The following is a 22,404-nucleotide window of genomic DNA, read 5'->3' on the forward strand; positions in this document are numbered from 1 at the left end:
AGTGTCTTTTATTTAAAATCATGAATTTAAGAGGCTCCAGCAACTTATTTTAAGTCATTATGTACTCTAGTTACCTTTTGGGGCCACTGGTTAAATTCTCCTTATAGGCAATAATTTAATGAACCCCACCTCCGTTTCAATACTTGTGATAAAATTTGTAGAACCAACCCCCTTCTGGTTCCCGCTCATGATAGTACTAACACAAAATTGAGCTTTACACAATTATATTTAACTAGCAAAAGTACCTAAGTCAATTATGCCTGCTTTTATAGAAGCTTGACCAGTACTGGGAACTGCTATATACTTACAAGATGTCATAGAGCTTACAGGAATATCCAGATTTTGCTACTTCTAGACAATAAAAAACTAATAACTGAAAACTCAAAGTAAAGTTTAATAGTCTGTGCTTGATAAAATACTAATAAAAGAAAAGTGTGTGTGTGTGGGGGGGTGACAGTTCATTTTACAGTTTTTCACTGAAGCAGTCCTGTACCATTTAGAATTGTCTGCTGCATTCAAGCTTCATAGGCTCATGGGTGTGCACTAGGCTAATGACCAAAAGGGCCTTTGTAAGCCTAGCCAAGCATCTCTGACAAATTGTGGTACCCTTGATAAGTGTAAGCAGGGGCTTGGAAGGTGAAACATTTACAGGCTGCTTGTGTCCATTAGAGATACAGCTGCAACTGGGGATGAATTTCCTGTTCCCCATCCGACTGTCCAAATTACACACGAACTGGGTTAGTGAGGAGCTCTGCTTTGTATGGAGGATGAGCTTGTTCCAGGGAAGGAGTGGTCTCTGGGATACATACCTGTCTCTCCAGCAGGTCCTATTTATATCACAGGCAAGGATTAAATCTTCAGAATGGGTAATTCTGGTGTTGTCTGTTTTTGCGGATATGCAGGAGGTCCATCAGGGTGGGGTCTGACAATGCCTTGTATGTCAGGCATAGATCTTCCCTCAACAGCCTGTAGGAGACAGAAAAGAGGGATTGGGCTTTGAAGCTATCTGCACAGGGCATATTACTTACGCCTATGCTCTTTTAATGAAGAACCTCCGTGGACATTTCAGTTGTTGGATGTACCTGATTAGGTACATACCAAAGGGGGCATGGCAGGTCTGATGAATGCAGAATACAATAGAACAATGACCTCCTTCAACCTAGATGCAATGTCTTTGTTTATAAGTTGCACAACATAGAATGATTTCCTCACTACTGTAGACATGTGATGGTCAAAGGCTAGATTACTATCTATATGTGTCCCCAAGACTCTCAATAATGAGTTGACTCTTAGGGGTGTGTTGTCAATATGTTAGTTACCAAGGATGGATTACTTCCTGATGGATACTATTATACATTTCTTGGCATTTAGTTTTATTCCATGGTTCTGAAATAAGGTATTTGTCTGTGCTAGCCCTACCTGGAGAACATTACTGTCAGTTGGGGGCTCTGTGACTGCTCCTAATTTGCAATCATCTGCAAATTTGGTCAGTCAGAGGCCCTTGACGTTGGCCATCACTTCAGAGAAGTAAATACCAAAAAAGGAGTGGCCCCAGGATTGATCCCTGAGGGACCTTGCTTGTGACCAGCATCATTGTAGAAGTGGTCTCCCCAGTTCTTACTTCCTGCGAGTCAGCTAGCTGGCTAACCATTGGGTGACATAAGGGTTTATACTTAACTTCTTGAGTTTGTCAACAATGCCTGAGTGGGGTATTGTGTCAAATGTCTTGGCCAGGTCAAGGTAGGCAGTGTGAACTATTTTACCCTCATCCATTGCTTTGGTGAGCTTCTCAAATAAGTCCACCAGGTAGAGTAGGCATGACCTACCCTTGATGAATCCAGATTTGGTTGTGTCCAGTGTCTGGAGTTTTTCATGTCATTATTGATCATTTCCATCATAATTCTTTCCCTGTAGATGGCTCGCCTTTGTGCAGAGGGATGACTGTTGCTGTTCTCCATTCATTAGACATTAAGCCTGTTTGGATATTATGGATAAATAGTGATTCCAGAGTTCTTGATAAATCATGTTTCTTGCTATTTAGAAGGCATCCAGGTTTATTGTCTGGGCCCACTGATGCATTTTTTTGTCCTTAGAGAGAGCATTGAGTAGCTGTTCCCTCGTGATAGTACTGGGATTTATATTTGACGGTATTTCCTGAGGGGAGGGTGAGTAAAGTTAGAGCTGAATTTGTCTGCCAGTAGGTTTGTTTAGTATAGGTGGTTCCATTAAAATTGAGCTCTTTACACAATTCTGTATTGCCTTTGAGGTTGTGGACATAGCTTAAGAATGCCTTTTGGTTGTCCTTGGCCTGGGAAGTCTAGTTTACCTGAAATTTGGCTTTGGTAGACTTTATTTGTTCTCCGAGATGGTTGTTTAGTTTGATGAGAGAGATTTTATCCTGCTGGGTGCTACACCTCCTAATTTTTGCCATGATTTTCTTCTTTCTGTTATACAGCCTATTGATGTTGTGAGTCCACCAGGGTAGCTTGTTTTTAAGTTAATTCTATACTTATTCCTGGTGGGTACAGCTGCCTCTATGCAGCTGTTAACATACTTCTATAGGGTTTCTGTGAACATTTCTGTGTAGAAAGCAGTGTTCTCTGGGTTTATGGGGACTTGAAAATTTGCCAGGTTATCACTTACTAGTAGGAAGTTAGCCTTAGAGTAGTTCCTGAACATTCCAAGGTTAGCTGTGTTCCCAAGTTTTATTTTTACTTTAAAGGAGACCATTGTGGTTTGACTAGAGAGGATATTACACTAGAGGTGTCCAGCACTCTCCCATATTAGTGAGGACCAGATCCAATACGTTTGAGCCCTTGGTCAGTGTATCAACAGTCGGATCCAGGGAGTTTTTGTTTACAAATTCCAGGAATCCCTGTGCCTGCATGTTTGGTGTCATATATGATTTCCAGTTAATAGTGCGATAATTAAAGCCACCCATGAATATGGTATTGAGTTGGATTGTAAATGTTTCCAGCAAGCTTAAATACACGTTATGGATTTCCTGGGTCATAGACGGGGACCAATAGCTTGCAAGGAAGTAGTATGAGATTTTACCTGTGGTGAATTGAATGTGGAGAAACTCAAGTGCATCATGCTGTTTGACCAGCCTTTAGCTCTATTTATTTTTGATGTAAATCAAGACACCTCCACCTTTAGTCCTATTCTGTGTAGTAGCTGGTCTAAATGTGTGGAAGGCAGTATAGCCTTGCACTACCAGTGTGCTCTCCATGGCTTTAAACCATGTCTCAGTGACTGCACAGACACAGACATCAGCATTCTCCATGGTGAGGAGAGCTTGTAGGGACTGGAGTTTCTTGTTTGGACTCCTAGCACTGAACAGTAACATCTTTAGATTTTCTTGGTTTTGATTTGCTATGTTGGGAAGTACTTGCAGCTTCACTACACATTATATTCTTAATTCCATTTGTATGTCTTTTACTAGCTCCTGACACTAATATAAAGGGACTATAAATCAGTGTCGTAAGTTTAATAAATTGCGTCATTTTCTGCTATGATTCTTTATTCTCCCATTCAGCTTGCTGAAGTTAATCTTCTCTTGGATCTGGCCTTTAATGCTGCCTTTCTCTCAGCACTGTCTTCCATTTAAATAATGAAACAGATCCATCCTTGTCTTCCTTCTGGAGACAGATTCTTGTTGTTTATCCTAAGGTGCATCAGAGATCTGTGTACATGCTTTTGCATTTACTCTCAAGTCTCTGTCTCTGCAGATCTGCAGTGCCTTCATTGCATCTTCAGGGTCTATTTAAGACTTAATCCCCAATGTGAAGAAAACGTTGAATAATTTGAGGTATTGTTGTCTGAGGTGCAAAGATTTCTGCTTGCACAGTTTGATAATCAGAAGTAAAATACTTCTTCCTTGTGATATCTGAATTATCCCAATCAGCAAAGACCCTTGCTTCACCATATTTTAAGTAATGGCCTACTTTCCATAGGAATGGAAACACTTGCTGTTTGGGTACAAGACTCAAACAGTACCAGGATGGTTTTACATAATCTTACTCCTTGTTGCACAAAGCTTATCTGATGAGCCCCTGCCAATATCACTTCATTTTCCATTTTACCAGGAGTTTAGTCATAAATGCCAAATGGTCCTCTACTTCAGTCATTTCTGCCACTCCATCTATTCTTTGATTTCTCTTCCTAGATTGATTTTCAAGATTTGATGGAAGCTGTCACCAGATTAAGTCTGACCGCAAATGTCAGCACATATCTTGAAATCCACATGTTCATTCAAGGCTTCTCAATCTCCTGCATATTTTTCTGGTTAGAGACAATATATTATTCAATGGTGGAGTTAATTTTTTGCAATTCTTTGTATATACATTACGGTAATACATGATCCTCTGTGCTTTAAACCTGTGAGCTCTGTGTGGTCCATGTCACAGATGACTGTACCTCTGCAGTTGGGTTTCCTAGTAATTCAGTTAGTGGGATTTTCAGACTGATTGCTATTCCTCTTATTTTTTGGAATTCTGTCCTTAGCTTTAACAATAGAAAACTTACTTTTTCTGGTTCTTTTTAGTATAGATGAATAGATCCTAGAGATGTATGCCTGCCCCTGGAACAGCAGTGTGTAGGTACTTTATTACTGGATAAGCACCATACTGGACATCCTAAGTGTATTTGCCTGGACACTACCAACCTGCCAGTAGGGCTTGATGCTGCTATGAAATCATCTACTAGGTATCTTCTACTAATGCCAACAAGTGGAAACAGTTCACACTTTAAAGCACTGCACAGTACTACACCATTTGGTCAGTTACAGGTGTTCTTTAAGTTTCAGATACTGGTATATTTCAGTTTTACCATGGTTATTAATGGCTGATCTCCTGCCCATATTTTCTGGTGGATGGCAGGAATGAGGCCCAGCTCTGGCCAGTTGAGCATTTGTGGATGGCTACTTCTCTGTACCCTTTTGTGGATCTTATTTCCTTCAGGAAACTTAGATTTCATGTCTGACAAACTTGCTTGTCTGCCTTTGGGTCTGTATTTTTGTGGTGCTATAGTTCATCCTTAGGTTAACTCATCTGCAAGTAATGCCACCTCATCAAGAAGGATTGTGGAGTTTCAGGCAGGCAGATGTTGGGCCTCCTTTGATCCCTTATGGGGTCAAGATCCCATGCTTCAACTCCTCTTCCTAAAAAGCAAGTTTTGTTTTTGTCTCTGAACTTATCTAGTCTTCTCCCTGTTTCCTTGCAGGGCAGAAACTTGGAGAAAGGGAGCTCCTACCACCTTCTGGAGGAACATTGCTTGCTCAGGTTTCCTCTAAAGGGGTTGTGCTGGTTTAATTAGATGGATTGTTGGGCCATCTGTCTGGCTGCAATGAAGGAAGTGCTTGCAGATGACACTCTTGTTGGATTGGCAATGGTTTTCTCTTCCTCGAGTGGATGGCTTAGCCTGGTGGTTTTTGCTGAGATGGAGGCCTGTTCCTCCAGGAGTAGCTGTCTTGTTGCTTTTTATGATGTCTTTTTGTATACATTGGTGCCATGATGATTGGGTCTGCTCTGCTCACCTCTTCAGCTGTTATGGTATCAGCCATGACTCTGGGGTTAGGCCTGTCTTGGCTAGACCTTATTCAAGGATTCTGACATTTGAACATTGTCCTGGTTTGGTCCTTTGGATTCTACAATGGAGGGTTAATACTTGGGATTCAGCCTAACTATAAAATCCATCAAGGGAGGGCCTTAATGTTAGTTACAACAGATATGTTCTTAAAATAAGTTGCTCTAACAAATATCTAACCTTTTATGATCTCAGTGCAAACTACTCCAACTCCACACGTTTACTACCCTTGCAGCTAGACTTCAAGAAAAAGCTACTTATACAACCTGAGGCCCTACACACAAGCCACAGCAACTCTCATTACCCCTAGAACCAAATTCCACAGAACTGCACATGCTTTCTCCTGTCAGGTACCTACTCTTTGACAAGCTCTCCCCATCGACATTAAGGAAATGAATACAATTCCATATTCAGAATGCAACTCTCAAAGCACTTTGTCATCCATGCCAAATGCTCCTGCTTCAATGCAGGACATGTCACCTAACCTGTCTCTTATCCACGTCTCTTCTTCTCTGTCAAGATTCACTGAAGACGGATTCATTTTAGAAACTATTGTATATATTGTACATTATATTCTGCTTGATTGTACATTTCACTCTGCTTGTTCACTGGAATGTATATACAGAGCTATTTTCTATGTAATTATTCTGAACTGTTCTGTTATTGCTTACATTTCTATATATTTTTGTGAAATGTTTTATATTACAACCTCCTGAGGGATGGTGTAAACAGCTTCGCAGTCCCCTCCCCCACTGTAGGAACTGGCACCAATGCCCATATCTACACCAAAGTACTATATGAGCACTTATATAGATGCATGGAATCAGGAATACATGACAGGACAAAATCATCTTCCGCAAGGAAGAGTAGACCTGTCTGGTGGACATCTGCAATAAATAAACTGTGTAACAAAAGGAAAAAAATTGCTGTCCAGGACCTAGGAGGAGCAGGTGCCTAAGTGGAAGCAATCTCTCCTTAGCCTGAACAAGCAAATAAGAGGGCTAGTGAAATCCCTTAAAGTCAACTTCGAGTCCAGATTGAACACATCTACATCATGGACTCTAAAATAACAAAAATAGTTACAATATTATAAGACAAGATAGGCTAAATAAATGGGATGAGGGAGTTGCAATTATGTTTAAAGACTCTCTTAATCATGATAAACTAAATTGTTCTGCTCCAGACATCCCAACTGCTGAAATTCTAATCACTCGCTTACATGTTAATCCTCACAAAGCCATTAATATCATTGCCATCTACCTACCACCAGGTAACAACCTTCATAGCATTGACTCCCTCCTGTCCTGGTCATCTTTTTCTCTAACCCAAGAAACCATCATCCTAGATGATTTCAACCTCGACTGGTTCTCCAGCTCCTCTGATTCTCCTATCAACTTCATAAACTTACATAACTTCACCCAAACTATAAACTATCCCACTTGCACCGACAAACACTCAAATAAAAAATCACTACTTGACTGGATCTTAATCAACAAGCCAAATCTGGGGTACCAAGCAGGCTGTCTACCAGTCATACTAAGTGACCATGCCCCTACATTTCTAGTCAGGAAAAGAATACATATCCAAACCTGTATCCCTTTCAAATACACCCATAGCAAAACAAATTTCTCCCCTGACACCTTCAATATACTACTACAACACTGTGATTGGTCCCCATTAAAAAGCCTGCAACTAGATTTTGCTGTAGAATACTTTAACAACAAATTCCTTGAATTATTAAATAACCTTGCCCCCCAAAATCCAAACAGCTCCCATGGCTATCTAATGAAACTTAACAACTAATGAAACAAAGGGATAGAACCTGTCACTATAGTGTACAACCAAAAACAAAAGTGATCTCACCCTTTATCAACAACTTAGAAACCAAGCTAAGAAAAAGAGTCATTAGTGATAAAAAACTACTTTCTTACCTGCCAACAAAAATACCAGCACAACCCACAAAAGTTCTGGCATAACATCAACCACCTGCTTAACCCTGTTTAAACCTCCACCCCTGCTCCCCTCACTAGTAATGCCACTGAGCCCTTAGCCTCACAGTTCAACTCTCACTTCATCTACTCTATCACTTCTCTCTTAGACAGCAAAATAAAACTACCACTCACTGTCCCCTCCCCAACCTCTGATGACACTAACTCTTTCTCCTTTAAACCCATTAAACCACCTACATAAAACAAAAACTTCTATGTAAGCTAAACCCTGCTGTCTGGCTGTTGACCAGCTTCCCAATGAATACCTACCCCATATCCATACTAATAAATCACTCTATCTCAGGACAGTATGTACCCAATCTATGGAACATTTCTCATATCATACCACTACATAAGGGTGGTGCATCTAGAGATATTACAAACTACCTACCCATTGACATCCTCTCTCCCACAGCCAAAATCCTAGAGAAATGTATTCACCAGCAACTCATGAATCCCATCACTACTAACAACCTACTGTCCATCTGTCAGCATGGATTTAGGCCTAAACATAGTACAAACACAGCTCTCAAACCTTTATATATACCATTTGCCACCTCAAAACAGCTAGTCTCAGCTATTTTCCTAGACATGTCAAAAGCTTTTGACACAATATCCCACCAGCTACTACTCAACAAACTTGCCTCTTATAATTTCACTACCTCACCCCTAACATGGTTACATAGTTGTCTGTCTAACCATCAACAGGCTACTAAATGGGCAAACAACCTCTCCACACTATTACCGGTCAACATGGGGGTACCCCAAGGCTCCATACTTGGGCCCTTCCTCTTTGTCATATTTACCAATAACCTTAATACTGCCACCCACCATGCCACCATCATCCAATATGCTGATGATTCCTTATTTATCTGATGATTCCTCATTCATCTGCTCAGCCCACTCCCCTCAAGAACTTCAACACAAAATGCAAATGTTTTGCCAGGCCATTGAAAATTACCTCACCAGGCATCAACTCATCCTCAACCCAAATAAGACCAAGCTCATAATCTTCTCTAACAAATCATCCAAACTCAGCACACCACCCCTCTCCATACACTCCTCAAATGGTACAATAATAGAACTCACCAATCAGACCAAGCTGATTGGAGTTACCATAGACAATACACTAAAATTTGATAAACACATCTGCCTTGCGATCAAAAAAGTCTACTCCAAATTGGAGCTCTGCAGGGTTTAACCTTACCTTACACAACAAGCTAGACTTGCCACTGCTAGATCTCACTTGCTATCCACCCTCCTCTACTGCTCTCAGATCTTTACCAACCTATCCAAAGCTGACCTTAATAAACTAGAATCCTGCTATAACAAAAAGTTTGCTACCAATCACCCCATTAGAATGCATCAGTACACAGTTCTCCGACAACTCAACTGGCTGGAACTTCCCAATCTGTTAGTGCTAAAGCAACTTTCACTTGCCCATAAAATCATACACAGCCCCATTGACCACCCAGCTCTTTCAAACCTGGTACAGCCTAACACTAACTGTAGGCTCCTTAGGTCATCCAACAAATTAATGCTAAAAGTGACACAGTCTCACAACTATCGTGGCAATTCCTTCTACTCCTATAAAATAGCCAAGGACTGGAATAATCTTTCTCAGCACATCTTAAAAAATCCCATCCTGTCTGCATTTAAAACTACCCTGAAATATTATGTAAATACTAACTGGCTTTGCCCCTGTATTGCTCCTGGCTAGTTTTCTTTCTATTGCTACTTATCTTTTGCATGAGAGTCCTATTATTGCTCATCTCTTGCATTACTTGCATATTATCTCTTTGATTTTCTTTTGGATATTGTATGCCTTTATATAACTTCATAATTTGTACCTAACTTATACTGCACACAATGTAAATGTTTGCTATTACCTTGTAATCCTTGTGTGATCTTGTAACATGCATTTTTTTTGTTATATTTGTTTTTTACCTACTTGTACATTAACTAATTAGTACTGTTCTAGAGCTTTTCTCCCTGGGTCTCTGCAGAAAACGGGTTTCCAAGTCAGTTGGACACTACCTGGTTAACAAATGTAAATAAATAAATAATAAACTTCCTATGATCCTATTTCACCTGAGCTGAGCCTGAAATTTTTCAATTTTGATCAATGCATTATCCTAGTAAATAAATGTAAATAATTAAATAAATAAATCTATGAGAGCACCAACTTTTCTGAGAGGAATGTCTAACTGCCCTTTCTTTGTGGGTGTGCAGGCACCTTCAGGCAGCTTCAGCTACATGTTATTGGGTTTGTATATTTTATTATATAGCCTGTTAGGCTCACCTTTTTCTACATTATCTGGATTTAAAGTTATTAACATTTATTATAACATTCAACACATGCAGAATTGTATTTTTCTTTCCTAAGTTTTTAATTATCATTCTTTTTGTATTTTCTATATCTTTTATTTTACTATGTGTTATATTATACTTATGTGCTCAATTATAAAACATATACACTGATTAACAATCTCTCACCTGACTCCAAGTATGTATATATTGTAAATATCATAGTATTTCTATTGACTACACAGCAAGTATTTACCTTACTTAATTAGAACAACTGCATGCAAACTGTCCCCCCCCACTAGTGTAATAACACAAGAACCGTACATCTTTTATTTTAAAGACAGTTGATCATGCTGTTCTTAATGGAAACAACTGTAAACTGTGTTCTCTAGTATCTGTTAACTGTGTTGTATGATGTACATTTTATGCATTTACATTTCCTTACTGTATGAATATTATACATGTATTATACCTTTAAAATTATGTAACCATTATTGTATTGCTTATGGAACTTTTCTCCCTGGGCCTCCACTGAAAATGGGCACTTTCAGGCCCAGTGGACTTCCCCGGTAATCAAACTAAAAATAAATAAAATAAAATAAATACAATGTTTTGCTGTTATTCAGAGGAAATGGTGCATCATGTCTACCTGCCCTGCATCGATGTGCTGAGTTGCACTGCTGTGCTATTTAACGGTTCATAGCCATCTGTATTCCCAAAAGGGTAACATCTCATTACCTGGGAATCATGTGATTATGAATCTCTTCACTAAAACAATGGAGTGCATGCCACCTGTGCTGCTGTGTTGTGCAAGTAGTAAGAAGATCATGCACAGACACTGCTCCTTCAAAGTCACACACGTGCATGTGCACACACACACACACACACACACACACACACACACACACACACACACACACACACACACACATCCAATTTGACTCCTGCCCAGTGCTTGCATAAAATAAGTTTTAAAGATTGTTGTACTATACAATTTTTCTATCAGTGCACTGCACCTGGTGGTTTATTTCCATTGACCCCTGTCAATGCACAGCCACATTTACATATGATGCTACAAACATCACTAGCTGAATACACACAGTGGCATTTACAGGAAGCAAGGGGGGGGGGGTCCATGAATAAGACCAATCTAGCAAAGTATTTTACATGTTGCAAAATGACCACAAATGCCTGTCATTACTGTACAGTTGCATTTTCCCAGGACCTGTCTGAAAATGGTCCTTGTCCAGCAGGGCTAACCCAGTTAGTTAAACATAAGTAAATATATAATTGTTACAGCTGCTTCAGGGTAGGAAATACTCATCTTGGGTGACAAATAAAATAAAATAAATAAAAGGGACACTGCATTATACTATAAGTACAAGTACCACAGATGCTGCTAAACTGTATAGTCAACTTTCCGGTACCTAAAGCAAGATGTTCATGCTTTTATGTTGCTATATTTTAAAGGTTTAAAGTTGCTGAAATCAAAGAAAGGAATGCAGAAATGCAGCAATCTGACAAGAACCTTTTCGAGTACATCTAGTACTGTATCATCAACAGCAAATGAGAATTCAGCAGAACATGAATCACAAGATGAACAGGTATATGCATCTAAAAATGCTGTTTGGTATATTTGTGCAGGTGTTTGCACTATTACTGGAAGGTCATTACCAGTATAAATATAAAATCCACCACGTGCAGGAATCATCTCTGTTAACTAAGGGTTCCCACAGTTTGGTACATGACTATTGCATTAGATGGTATCCATTTAGGGTGCATCCATTTAAAAAGTTGTAAAACTACTGCGTAGAACTGTATCCTAGCCTACAGAAATGCCCACCAGTAGTTCTAGAAGGACTGTACAGGTCGTTCTGCAGACCAAAGCAGCACAAGTTCCCTGCCTGATACACTAGAAATGTATTATACCATGCTTTCCACAAGTTATCACTCAGTGATTACAGACTGCATCAGAAATGTTTTCCAGATGTCTAATGGGCCTCCATTCAAATACAGACTACCTTACTTCACAAAAGCACCTTCTATTTATCCATCATGCTCCACTCCCTGACTACTACATCTTATCACTGTCTAACAGACAGGTGTGGTATGCTGGTGTTACTGATGAAATATCGGTGGGCAGCTGATCATGCTAACAGATAATGTTATTCACCAACTCTTTTGCATAATATGAGAATGCATCTGGAAGAAGTGAAGAATGAGGCATGTCAGCAAATATTGATGAGACATTACTAGATAAATGTTTATTTCTACTTTACTCTGATATTCAGGTGATTCAGTACACACTGAGACTCGAGAGGTTTGCTTAATGGGGCATGATGGGTATTTATAGTAACCACTGGGCAAGAATAGAAGGTCCAGCCTGTCTACCAGCTGGGGGACTATGTAATAGCTGTACATGTTATTCTAACAGGGACATAACAATATGCAAATGGCCACCGTGCACCCAGCATGTGTTGTGGCCCTATTTCTGTAACAAGCTTTATAGAGTACATCAATAGCGTATCTACGGTGGGGAGAAGAGGGGGACATCTGTCCTAGGTACAAGCAGTTAGGGAGTTGTCTGACACCTTAGAAGAGTTGCTGATCAGGAGTGAGTGTAGTACTGGCATTCATTTAAACAGGACAGGCTAAAATCACAGCTGCTTAAGTGAATGTCCTTTGATGTTATTAAATCCAGAAAAACACCTTGAGCCAGCAAACTGTGACCTGAAAGAAATTTATTAATTAAACCAGCATGAAAACAGCATGAAAGGAGACCGGTTTCGGCTGGTAAAAGACACAGCCTTCATCAGTGTAAAGATAAAAAATCAAGTATTACTGTTTACATGCATCATTAACCCCATTGGTTCATTTTAGAATTGCTCATTAAGACCAGGTGGAAATAATCCACCTAGCTTTACAATCCATTTCTTCTCTTTGGAGTCTAAAATGGAATGCCAACCTGTTTTGTTTAGTTTGTTACCCTTTACCACATCAATGATCATAAAAGTAAATTTTGCTGATTTATGTAACATACAGTGTTTATACAATGCATTATTGGATTTTGTATTCTTTATATTACTTACATGCTCAGAAGTCCTCAGCCTGAGAGGACGAGATGTTTGCCCAATGTAGAAAGAACCACAGGTACATGTTGCCAAATATACAAGCCAGTCGCTGCTGCAATTATCAAAAAAATTTATATCATATACCATACCACAATTTTTGCTTGTGAACTGTTTGGACTTGGTTATTTTATCACAATTTATGCAATGACCACATGGGAAACATCCTATCAAAGGTTCCCCTGTCAAAGTGGTTTGTGTAAGTTGAGACCAGCTATTGTCGTGAGAGTGTTTGTAATGGTTGAAACAAGATGCCAGGTTCTTCCCTTTACGAAATGAAAACAGACATCTATCTGGCAATATATTAGCTAGCTCTTGATCACACTGTAATATATTCCAATGTCTGTGTATACTGTTGATTAATATATCTGAGTTCCTTGCATAAGTGGTCACAAATCTAATCGGTTGAGGATCTTGTTTTTTCCGTGATTTGTAAGTTAACAAATTCTCCCTGTTTAGTGTGTTTGCCCAGTTACTGGCCTGCAGAACATGTCCCATGTGGTATCCCCTGGACCTAAATCTCTTTGTCAAATCCTGTCTGTGTTCTTGAAAGGTGGGTTCTTGAGAGCAAATACTCCTCATTCATATAAATTGTGATTTGGGGATATTTCTTGCTATGTGAGGGGGACGAAAGCTGGATGCATGGAGGACAGTATTGTATTCCGGGTACTTCCTAAAAACCTGTGTACTTAAAGTATGATCAGGTAATCTATTGATCAGCACATCAAGGAAGGTGATGGTGTCTACATGGTGGTTAACTGTGAATTGTAGACCCCATTTGTTGTCATTCAGATAGGATATGAATTCCAGTAAATAGTTAACATCTGCCCTCCATACCATCCAGCAATCATCCAAATACCACCTCCAAATGTCAATTTCATCCAGAAAGATATTGTGACTGCTATCATAAATTATTTGTTCTTCAATGAATGCCATGAATAGGTCAGCATAAATGGGGGCAAAAGATGCCCCCATAGCTGTATCCTTGGTTTGCCAATAGCAAGTATCTTGGTAAAAAAAGACATTGTTAGTTAGGACATGTTCTGCAAGGCCTACAAGAAAGGTGTTGAAGTCAGGCTGATATAAACCCGCCACCTGTAGCCAGTGGGCAAGAGCTTCCAAACCAACCTGATGAGGGATGTTAGTGTAAAGAGCACTGACATCAAGTGTGCACATGAGCCAACCTGGTTCTAACTGGGCTTCGGAAATGATTTTCAGGAATTCTGTAGTGTCCTGTAGATGGGAATGTACCCTGGATAGCAAAGGTTTCAAATACCTGGTAAGAAAAATGGACAAAGGTTCCGTAATGTATCCCCTACCTGACACAATAGGTCTGCCTGGTGGATGAACTGGATCTTTGTGTATTTTGGGTAAAAAATAGATGTATTGATTAGCAGAATCCTGAATCATAAGTTGCTGCATCACCCTGTCAGTAATAATACCTTCATCCCTAGCAGATGCCAGGAATTCATCTATTTGTTTCTTGAATCTAAAGGTGGGGTTGATCGGCATTTCCGAATAGTAACATCTATCCAGAAGCTGTCTCTTGGCCTCATTGTCATATTCAGACCAATTCATTACTACTACTGCCCCACCCTTATCCACAGATATGATGACAATATCCTTGTTGTTCTGTAATTCCATAATCACATCCTTTTCAGCCAAAGACAAATTATTGGGTTTGAATGAAATATCAGAGCTCCGACAGTGCAGATCTTTGAGAATACTGCTCTGAAACTGGTGCACTATGGGATGCATAGGGGGAAGATAGTGTGATTTATGGTATGTGAAAGTGTCATAGTAAGTGTTACCATCTGTATCACCAAACTGCAACTTAAGATTAAGTGTTCTACAAAAAGACATTACATCTTGCGCCAGAACATCCTCAGAGACCACAAAACCAGAAATAAAAGTTAGTCCTTTATTAAGGATGGACATATGAGTAGTTGACAAATTAAAGTCTGATAGGTTCAAAACATTTACATTTGCATTCTTGTTTATTTCTGTATTGCTAGTCTCAAAAGACTTTGAATATTGTTGATTTTTCCTGTGCTTCCTCCCCCCTCATTTGTATCTTGTCCTAAAGGGACAAATCCCTGTGTCCTTTTGGGGGTCGGTGAATCTGATGCCAGGTGCATATCACTATCCATACAGGAAGATAGATCATCCGTAGATGATCCATTATCTACTGTCCGTTTTCTAAAAATAGATCTGGGCCTCTTCCTTTTGGGGGTTCTGGATTGATTAGGTGTAAATCTGACATTCTTGTTAGTATTGCTAAATGGGCTGTTACCCTGATAGTCTAGCTGGTCACATTGGAATTTTTTGATTTTTCTGGATTTAAGTTGTTCTTCAAGATTACTTAAATTCATAGCAACCTTATTCAAGTGTCCAGTGAAAAATGTTTCTCCTTCAAATTTCTACACTTCACTGCACAGTTTTGTGATGTCAATGATCTCACGATCGACCACTCTGTCATGGTACTTGGCCATAGCCTCAACAAAAGACATGGTAGCTTGTTGCTGAATAGCTGCCCACTGACTATTTAGTTCATCATCCGCCTCACTAACAAGAGGCTGTATTCTGATTCTAAGCCCTCTAGGTGTTATACCTTTGGCCATGTAGGCCTTGAAAAGCTTAGAATGCCATACATTAGATCTCAAAGACCTTAAATGTTTGTGCAATTGATCAAAAGCCACACCACAACTGGACTCAGGACCCAGAAATCCACTGATACTACCATTGTCTGTACTGGTACCTAAACCAAATACTCCAAGGTCTTCTCTGTCAACTGATAAACCAGATATCAAACTGATTAGGTCCATAATGTGACCTGGCAATAAATATGAAATTAAACTCTTTGTGGGAATAACAGACCAAGAGCAGGCATAAATCCACTACCTGTTATTATTATGCTTCAAAATACATATTGTCTAAATAGATCTTGACAATAATAGCATAAACCCAGAAATCTGGTAGTGCTACGTCAATATCATTAGACTATAACCAGTCCCTGGATGCAGGAGCAATGATAGCTTTTTTCTGGATGTACCTTGTTTTTGGGGCCGTGCAATTGCCTTCGTGCAGGAGGTCTTGTTTGGTGGTTATTAAATCTAGCAAGAAGCTAGGAATAACACCTTCCTTTTTTGGATGTTTGTTTGTTTTTTAACCGTCTGAGATGGTTGATACAGACTCTTTCAGCCATTACCTGTCACAGATACATTTACAACAGGTATATGCAGACATGTCATAGTCACAAAGATTGTACAGAGGCATAAATGTACATGTAGTAGGATTTCATATACACAATAATATCAACATAACAGACATATAAAGTAATGGTAATGAAATACAAATATCAAACAATAGAAGGTGATAGGTGCAGTTCTGCTCCCTTTTTTGTGCATAACTTTGGGATGATGGGTGCCAACATGACAATGTCCAGGGAGCCAAATGAGTTCTGGATTAAATTCTATTGCTTAGTGTACTTCTTTGTTAAAGCACCTAATATGCTGGAGTGACTCCCTTTCTACCAATGAGGACCCCTTGTATGTTATACCTATGGCACAGACACTGTCATGGTCAGATGCACTGGATGAGTACTTCACACACTGATAGGAGGGACTGGGATGATGTAATGGTCTACACAAAGGAAGACATCAGATATGAGGTTACAGAGGATGAGGTGGAACACCTATCCAGGAGTGTGGCAAGGGTGGACTTAGGTTTAGAAGGTAGGTGGGGTGCCACGACAGTTAAGAGATAGGGAAGATAGTGAACTGACATAGTGTGTCATCCACCAGAGATCTCCAGCAGTAGAACTGTCACCAGTGGAGTACCACAGGGGGCTGTGCTAGGCCCCTTTCTGTTTGGTGTCTATTTGTCAGAGGTCTAGCCAAAGTAGACAGCCTTTGGCTCACCAAGTTCACTGATGATTGCAAACAGGGAGCAACCACTGAGTCCCCCAACGATGTCAACATATAAGAAGGGCCAACACAAACAAATGATTGCTGCCAAAACCATGGTCTAAAACTAAATGCAAAAAAAAAAATGCATTACTATTCCCTTTGGAAAAATGGAATTCCCTACAAATTACAGTATTGACAGCACCCCCAAGTTCCAACCCAGTGGTATGAGACTTGAGAACACAGTTTGATAGTGATCTCAATTTTGACCACCAAGTTTCCACAGTGGTAAGGAAAGTCTTCTGTGTAGCACACCTCATAAGCAAGAGCGTAGCATCCAGGTCAATGGATGTTATAACTCCACTGTATTCAACCCTCATCAGACCACTAATAGAGTATAATGCCCCCCTTTGCATGTACCTCACCAGACACCTGTTGCAGGGATTCTAAACCATGACCTAAGTGGACAGACTGAAAGCCCTGTCACTTTACTCTGTATCTTATAGGTTGCTGAGAGGTGACTTGTGCCTGGCCTATAGGACAATCTCCAACCCTGCCCTATTGGAAGTGCTGCACATCTGCAAGTCAGATGGCACAAGAGTCACTCACTCTAGGGATCTCAACCTAGCTTGTGACATTAACAGAACATGCTGGAGAGATGGATATGTCTCCCAGAGACTGCTGCTTCTCTGGAATAGACTTCCTATTCATGTAAAACAGAGCTCCTCATTGACCCTGTTCAGATGCAACCTAGATAATTGGATGGGAGACTGCAAATTTGCCACTGGGGTGGCACCCATGTCCCTCATGGACAGGGGTAGCCGGTGTTTATCATAGACCCACTCTGTTCATGAATTCAATCTGTGAACTACACAAAAAGAACAAATGGGAATACTTGGGATTAACATGGCTAGGCTTGTAAAGGATCTAGGGCCACTAGCCTAGTAACCTCCTATCAACCTATGAACTTATGAGACAAGAAGAGAGGAGGATGAGATACTTGGGGTCAGAATAAAATAATGTGGTAGAAGAAGAAGAGGGTAATACTCATGAGGGATCTGAATCTGCCAGGAGCAGACTGGAAGATTCCAAACTCCAGGGTAGAGAAGGATCAGGAACTAACTTTGGTCTTGAACCATACAGCCAGCTGGTGTAGAACTGTACCAGAAAGGATAGAATTTTAGAAGTGGTCATAACTAGTGCAGATGCTGTCACAGATGTCCAAGCTATGGCACCATTAGCCAGCAGTGGTCATTAAGAGTAGGGGGAAAGGGTCAGAATAAAAAAACAAAGACGATGATGGGGGTTTTAGAAGAGAGTATTATGTTGTACTGGGAGGATGGCCAAGGGTGATTTAGGAGACAAGTAATAAATAAATTCAGGGAGTAAGAAGGCTAATGAAATGATTCATAGACAGAATACTCAGGGTGATGGGCAATGTTGTTAGGAAAAAAGAAAAAAGGTAAAAATAGAAGAAGACCTCTGTGGCTACATATGAATGCGAGGCTAGCATTTAGATGGAAGGTAAGGGCCTATGGGAGATAGAAAGTAGGTAAAAGAGGCACAGTACAGAAAGGCTATCAAAATGTAACAAAGATAGTGAGGGCAGCAAAGGCTATAGCAGAAATAGAGTTCGCGGAAGGACTTAAGAAGGAAAACAAGAGCTTTTTATGTATGCCACAGAAAAAAGGAATGGAGAGACAGAGCGGACTGGGCTGAACAACGCTGGAAGGAAAAACCCATGATGGGGAAAAGCAGAGGTACTGAATGAAGTCTTTGCCTACATTTTTACAAAGGAAGAATGCCATGTTGGGAATGAGGCAGGGCAGAATGGGGTGAACAGAGGACAGTCACCATGATAGAGAAAGAGGAAGGTCACTGGAAAATGGCTGCCCTTATGGATAATGAATTGCAAGAACCAGATGGGCAGCTTCATATTGCCCTCAAAAATTTGCTTAGTCTGTTGGCAGACCTTGATGAAGACCTTCAGCAGATCAGAGACCGATGCAGAAGTTGCACAGAACTGGAAGACTGCAGCCAAATGACACCCCTTATACAAAGTAGGGGAGCAGAAAAAAATATCCGGAACTAGACGCTTATTACCTTAACTGCAGTGGTAGAGAAAGTCAAGGAAAAACTGTTGAGAGGAAGGTTGGTAGCATTTGTAGAGGACAGCAATGAGCATAGGTACATGGCCAGAAGGAGCTGTCAGGCCAACCAGATCTATTTTTTCTTTAAATTGTTTGGCTAGGATGACCACTGGCTAGTGTTTTTGCCTATTTATTCTTCTCCCAACCACCTGACAGGACAGACTGGCTTACCCCCTGGACCAGGGCCACCAACCTGGGGCTGCATTTGGTGTTATAATCATCTATCATTATGGAAGAAGGAGAGGAGATAGAGGCACAACACCCAGTGACATACATCCTAACCTCGGGGATTTATTTTAGCATACTCTAGCTTCCCCATGATGGATGGGCATGCAGTAATGTAAGCACATACCTATGGGCATTCCCACCCATGATGTGTTAAAGTCCACCCTCCCCCTTTAATGAACACATGCATCTGTGGGACAACAATGCTGTGCTGTCCAGAGTCCACTAGAGAATGGTGCCGGAAGAAATCCTCCCCCATCCCCACCAAGATTGATAAGCTGACAGTCAGCTGTTTGAGTCTGTCATCCCCAGCTAACCCCCCAGCTCCTCAAATTTCCAGTTAATCCTAGGTTGCCAGTATCACAGGAAGATACCCTGTCCCTATATCAATGGGCAAGCTCAAACCATCCTTCTTCATCTCTAGTTTCTTCTTAACTATCTGTCTCACTGCAAACATTGGGACAGTTGTGCTGCATCCTAATCTGAACTGCTTATCTCCCATCTTACTTTCTATTACTCTGCATATTCGTTTATCAATCACCCTCCCCAGAACTTCCATGAAGTGTGACAGGAGTTTGATACCTCTGCACTGCCCACAGTTGTGAATGTCCCATTTGTTCTTGAACACTTGCACTCGTATGCTTATTCTCCAGTCATCTAGGATATGCCTTTCTCCCCATATTGCTATGAGTACTCTCAGGCACCATTTCTCCCCTGTCTCACCCAGCACCTTTATCATATCTGCTGTGACCTCATCTGAGCCTGCTAATTTCCATGAATTCATTTTCCTTAGCGCTATTCTTACTTCTTCTAGGGTGGGTTTCTCTTGTTCTCTCATTATAGGCTGTGTCTGGGACTTTACAGCTTCTGTGTTTTTTTTTTTCATTTCAGAAGCTGCTGGAAGTACACCTATCTGCCTTTGATGCCCTGTGGACTGGTGAGCAGGTTGTTGCTGGCATCCCTTATTAAAGGTGCCTGACTATCTTCTTTATGTTTCCGTCTTCGCCTTGAAACCTGATAGAGTTTCTTTGTGCCATCTACTGAGTCACTTTCCTGAAGGTTATAGAGTGCCTCTAATGCTCTGATCTTTGATATTTCATCTCCTTTCTTATCCTCTGTGTTAGCCAACCAGTATTCCTTCCTAGCCTAGTCTATCTTTTATATCTCAAGCCAAAATAACCCTCGCAAGTGCAGCAAGTGCACAGGCCCAACAAACCTTCAGTAAAATCAAAAATAAAGGCCAGCACTAAGTGTGGTTAATATAACTTTCTTTTAATACAACATAAATAACAAAAAGGGTAGAGTGAAACCCTCTAATCCCCACAAAAATTCAGCCAGACCGGTTTCAGCTGAAATAGCATTCCTCAGTGTTAAACATAACCTTGTCACATCCACATAATTTATACAAATCAATTAATTAAACAGAGTTGGTTATTGGTTAATTATAAATAGTCATTTAATCCAGGCTGAAAAAGCCAACCTAGTTTAATAATCCATTTCCTTTCTTTAGCATTAAGAGTAGTATGCCACCCAGATTTATTCATCTTGTCACCAAAAAGTTTGTGAATGACAGTAAATCTGTAGGAAGCATTTCCATGTTTGAGAGTATGTTTGAATAGTGCATTTGATTGTCTCTTATTCCTAATATCACTCAGATGTTGTTTAATCCATAAACATAGGGACCCTGGATGTTTGGCCAATATAAAAGGCAGAGCATGTACACGTTACCAAATATATAACCCATTCAGACCCACAATTGGCCAAAAACTTAATGTCATAGACCAAGGCAGTATTTTTACTACTAAACTGTTTGGTTTTATTCACTCTAATGCAATGTGTACAGTGCCCACAAGGTATACAACCACACAGTATTTCACGTGTAATTGTACGTTGCTGTCATGTAGTGGAAGCCCCCTGATGATGCTTGTAATGTCTAAAATAGGAACCAAGTATTCTCCCTCTCTGGAATGAGAAAAGGCATCTATTGCCTAAAATATCTATCCGATAGCAAGATGTTCCAATGCCTGTTAATAATATCCAAAAAGGCCCATGTATTACGTCCATATGTAGTAACTAACCTCAAATCCAATGTTTTATCAGTTGAATGTTCCTTATATGTTAGTAGGTCCTTCCAATCCTGACTGGAGGCCCAGTTACTGGCAGTAATAATGTTGCCATATTTGTAACTTTGGTTTTGGAATTTATGTATCAGATCATTCCTATATTGTTCATATTTATCCAAATTGGAGCAAACACGTTTGACCCAAAAGAACTGCGATTTGGGGATGTTCCTGATGACATGTTGTGGGTGAAAGCTGGATGCATGGAGTAGGGAATTGTATTGTGGGTATTTCCGAAAAATTTCACTAGCAAGACTGTTATCCTCATTCCTTTTGATCAGGAGATCCAGAAATGTAATATGGTTTATATGATAATGAACCATAAACTGGATTCCCCATTTATTCCCATTTAGATATTCTACAAATTCTTGAAGATAACTAATATCAGCAGTCCACACCAGCCAACAGTCATCCAAATAGCGCCTCCAAATGTCAATTTCCTCCAGATACAAATTGTGCCCTGGGTCATAAATGAGATGATCTTCCACATAAGCCATAAAAAGGTCAGCATAAATGGGGGCAAAAGCTGCCCCCTGAAAGTACAGGACATTTTTAGTTAAAACATGCTCTGCTAAGCAAACCAGAAATGTGTTAAATCCAGGCTGATAAAGTTCACTTTTCTCTAACCAATATTGTAATGCACAAAGGCCAGCCCAATGAGGGATGTTAGTACAGAGGGCAGTAATGTCAAGTGTACATAGGAGCCAACCCAATTCTAATTACATATCAGAAATAATACTTAAAAATTGGGGTGTATCCTGAATATGTGCCCTGATAAATTTCAATAATGGCTGTAAATACTTGGTTAGGAACTGTGAAAGTGGTTTGGTAAGGGACCCTCTGTCTGATACAATGGGTCTTCCTAGTGGTTTGTGTAAGTCCTTATGTATTTTAGGCAGAAGATATAAATACTGAGATTTGGAATCCTGTACCATTAGATGGTATAGGTCAGAATCTGTAATAATACCCTCCTCCCCCCTAGCTTGCTTTAGGAA

At 40.2% G+C, this 22,404-nt stretch overlaps 1 protein-coding gene across 3 annotated transcripts in view; it reads left to right on the forward strand.

Moving 5' to 3' along the window:
* Positions 1–22,404, forward strand: part of CCHR2.PART0H2orf80 (chromosome chr2.part0 C2orf80 homolog) — a 438,540-nt gene that overhangs the window by 365,138 nt on the left and 50,998 nt on the right. For all 3 annotated transcript variants that reach the window (XM_044060703.1, XM_044060704.1, XM_044060706.1), the window contains one exon: positions 11,352–11,485. In XM_044060703.1, coding sequence (XP_043916638.1) covers positions 11,352–11,485 — 134 coding nt within the window. The remainder of the gene's footprint in view (positions 1–11,351; positions 11,486–22,404) is intronic.

The sequence above is a fragment of the Protopterus annectens genome, chromosome 2.part0, assembly GCF_019279795.1.
Source record: "Protopterus annectens isolate FY-2018-M chromosome 2.part0, PAN1.0, whole genome shotgun sequence".
Classification (NCBI taxonomy): domain Eukaryota; kingdom Metazoa; phylum Chordata; order Ceratodontiformes; family Protopteridae; genus Protopterus; species Protopterus annectens.